This window comes from Mizuhopecten yessoensis, unplaced genomic scaffold (assembly GCF_002113885.1).
Source record: "Mizuhopecten yessoensis strain PY_sf001 unplaced genomic scaffold, ASM211388v2 scaffold2193, whole genome shotgun sequence".
In the NCBI taxonomy this organism is placed as follows: Eukaryota; Metazoa; Mollusca; class Bivalvia; order Pectinida; family Pectinidae; genus Mizuhopecten; species Mizuhopecten yessoensis.
Window position 1 is genome coordinate 69148 of NW_018404424.1, and position 2978 is coordinate 72125.

The window sequence follows — 2978 nt, forward strand, 5'->3', positions numbered from 1 at the left end:
ATGTCCCGTGTCATTAGGAGAACGTATGTTATATCGCCCTCATTACGTGTCCCGTGTCATTTGGAGAACGTAGGTGATATCGCTCTCAATACGTGTCATGTGTCAGTAGGAGAACGTAGGTTATATCGCTCTCATTACGTGTCCCGTGTCATTAGGAGAACATAGGTTATATCACTCTCATTACGTGTCCCGTGTCATTAGGAGAACGTAGGTTATATCGCTCTCATTACGTGTTCCGTGTCATTAAGAGAACGTAGGTTATATCGCTCTAAATACGTGTCATGTGTCAGTAAGAGAACGTAGGTTATATCGCCCTCATTACGTGTCCCTTGTCATTTGGAGAACGTAGGTTATATAGCTCTAAATACGTGTCCCGTGTCATTAGGAGAACGTAGGTTATATCGCTCTCATTACGTGTCCCGTGTCATTAGGAGTACGTAGGTTATATCGCTCTCAATATTTGTTCGGGTCATTAGGAGAACGTAGGTTTTATCGCTCTCAACACGCTTCCAATAGTGCAACATTTCATTAAGAAATCGATAAAATAAATATACTATAAAACATTGATAACAGGAGTATTGGAATACAGACTTTGCATTTCAAAATGCAATGACTTATAACTCTGATTTACATTAGAGAATGAAAATAGAAGCTGGAAAATCTAAGGCAGAGAATTTATAATTATTTGTAATGCGTTTACACAAAACAAAGATATTAACAATGTCAGACTTTGTTGAAACCTTTAAAGTGATGAACAAACCTTATGTAGAACTAGTGGATTAATCGATTGCGTTAAACATCCTCTCAATAGTTAAACAATAGTGTAAATACAGCTTGTAACTGAGTGTTCATGCCACCTATCGGACCACTGCTATATGAAGCATGATGAAATTATTCAATTTGTTTTACATAAGTAGCTCTAAATAGCGTGCAAATAGTCAAGAGGAAACTATTTAAAGTAAAAATCTAGCTACACGCTGTATCTTACTTAGCTCCTGGGGGTGCCATATAATAGCCAACTTGGTACATATCTAGTTTAGGCAGTGTTTTTGCACCAACTTTAGCTTTGAATTTCAGGAAATCCTTCCTTTCACCGTTTTCTGACTCTGTCATGTTCCTAATAGGACTTCTAACGGTGTTTTCCCACGGAGCACGGTGCCATGCTCTCTCCGCAAAAGCAATTAAGCGCGGAAAGAGAAGTTGGAAGAGGTGCTCCTCATCTAGTACTTTAGCTGTAGATAGGGTGGCCTGTACACCTGTATAGGATGTAGGAGAATAAACAGGAGGCAAACTCGTTTTCAGATTATGATAATCGTGTTTGTTAAATTGACATTTTTGATTGCGACAGAACATTGAACATTCTGACGTAACATTGTAAACAGTCAGTATCACATTGATATATATGTAAACAGTCAGTATCACATTGATTTATATGTAAACAGTCAGTATCACATTGATATATATGTAAACAGTCAGTATCACATTGATNGGGATATTAAACATTCTGGTAACATTGTAAACAGTCAGTATCACATTGATATATATGTAAACAGTCAGTATCACATTGATATATATATAAACAGTCAGTATCACATTGATATATATGTAAACAGTCATTATTACCTCTTTGAGAAAAATCTAGGAATCTGATTGGTTAAAAACTACAGTGTACCAAACCGCATTCGTAAATCTCAGGGGGTATACGAAAATCTCAGGGGGTATACGGTCATGTCACGTGATTCTCAGCAGTAATACGGTGGAATCACGTGATTTTACAAGGGGTATACGGGTCCCGTGTCTTTGTATCTTGCGGCGGGGCATCGGGAGACAACTCGCATTCGTCGTCTGCTTCGCTGTTTACAAAATGGCAAAACGTTTCGCTTCGCATACTCCTGAGGAAATACTCGCCAAAAGGGCTAACTATGTGCCACACAACACACAAAAGTCGAACAGACGAGCGGCGAACATGCTGAGGACGTAGTATTTAAAAGAAAAGAATCAGGAAGAACAGTTCGAGGAATTTGATAAAACGAAACTAAATGAGGTACTGTGCCAGTTATTTTTCTTTGTTTTTATTGCAAAAGACTTAAAGGGGTAATAAATTCGTTACACGGATTCTTGGCAGGGCATACGGGATGGTATGACCCTACAGGATATCGTATTTCCTTCGGCCTATCGGCCTCAGGAAATACAAAACCCTTTAGGGTCATACCATCCCGTATACCCTGCCAAAAATCCGTATAACTAATAGTATCACATTGATATGTATGTAAACAGTCAGTATCACATTGATATATATGTAAACAGTCAGTATCACATTGATATGTATGTAAACAGTCAGTACTATCTGAACCTTATTTGTTAACATATATAGTGATTTGTCCATTAGAATTGTCACATTCTTTGCGCAATAATGGCATTGCAATGCAATACGACGCCTGGCGTTTCACTTAGAATTAATATGTCGTCTGGCCTTGAATCGACCGGAGTAAAAATAAGATTTCTGATGTACTGTTCTAAAACTATTTCATTGAATAAAAACAACACACTCTTTTAAAATCGATTATAAATTATGAACAAGAGAGCCTTTCTGACATTTAAATCACGGCATTATGAACTACCATACCTAACATACATACACATCCTGGCATTATGAACTACCATACATAACATACATCCACATTCTGGCATTATGAACTACCATCCCTAACATACATACACATCCTGGCATTATGAACTACCATACCTAACATGCATACACAGCCTGGCATTATGAATTACCATACCTAACATACATACACATCCTGGCATTATGAATAACCATACCTAACATACACTTCCTGGCATTATGAATAACCATACCTAGCATACACTTCCTGGCATTATGAACTTCCATACCTAACATACATTCACATTCCGGCATTATGAACTAACATACCTAACATGCATACACATCCTGACATTATGAACTACCATAC

The 2978-nt window shown here is 37.7% G+C and overlaps 1 protein-coding gene across 1 annotated transcript in view; it reads right to left on the bottom strand.

The window, feature by feature from the left end:
* Positions 1 to 2978, bottom strand: part of LOC110445288 (putative beta-hexosaminidase) — a 43227-nt gene that overhangs the window by 14683 nt on the left and 25566 nt on the right. Inside the window, exon 6 of the mRNA XM_021489828.1 lies at positions 989 to 1256. Coding sequence (XP_021345503.1) covers positions 989 to 1256 — 268 coding nt within the window. The remainder of the gene's footprint in view (positions 1 to 988; positions 1257 to 2978) is intronic.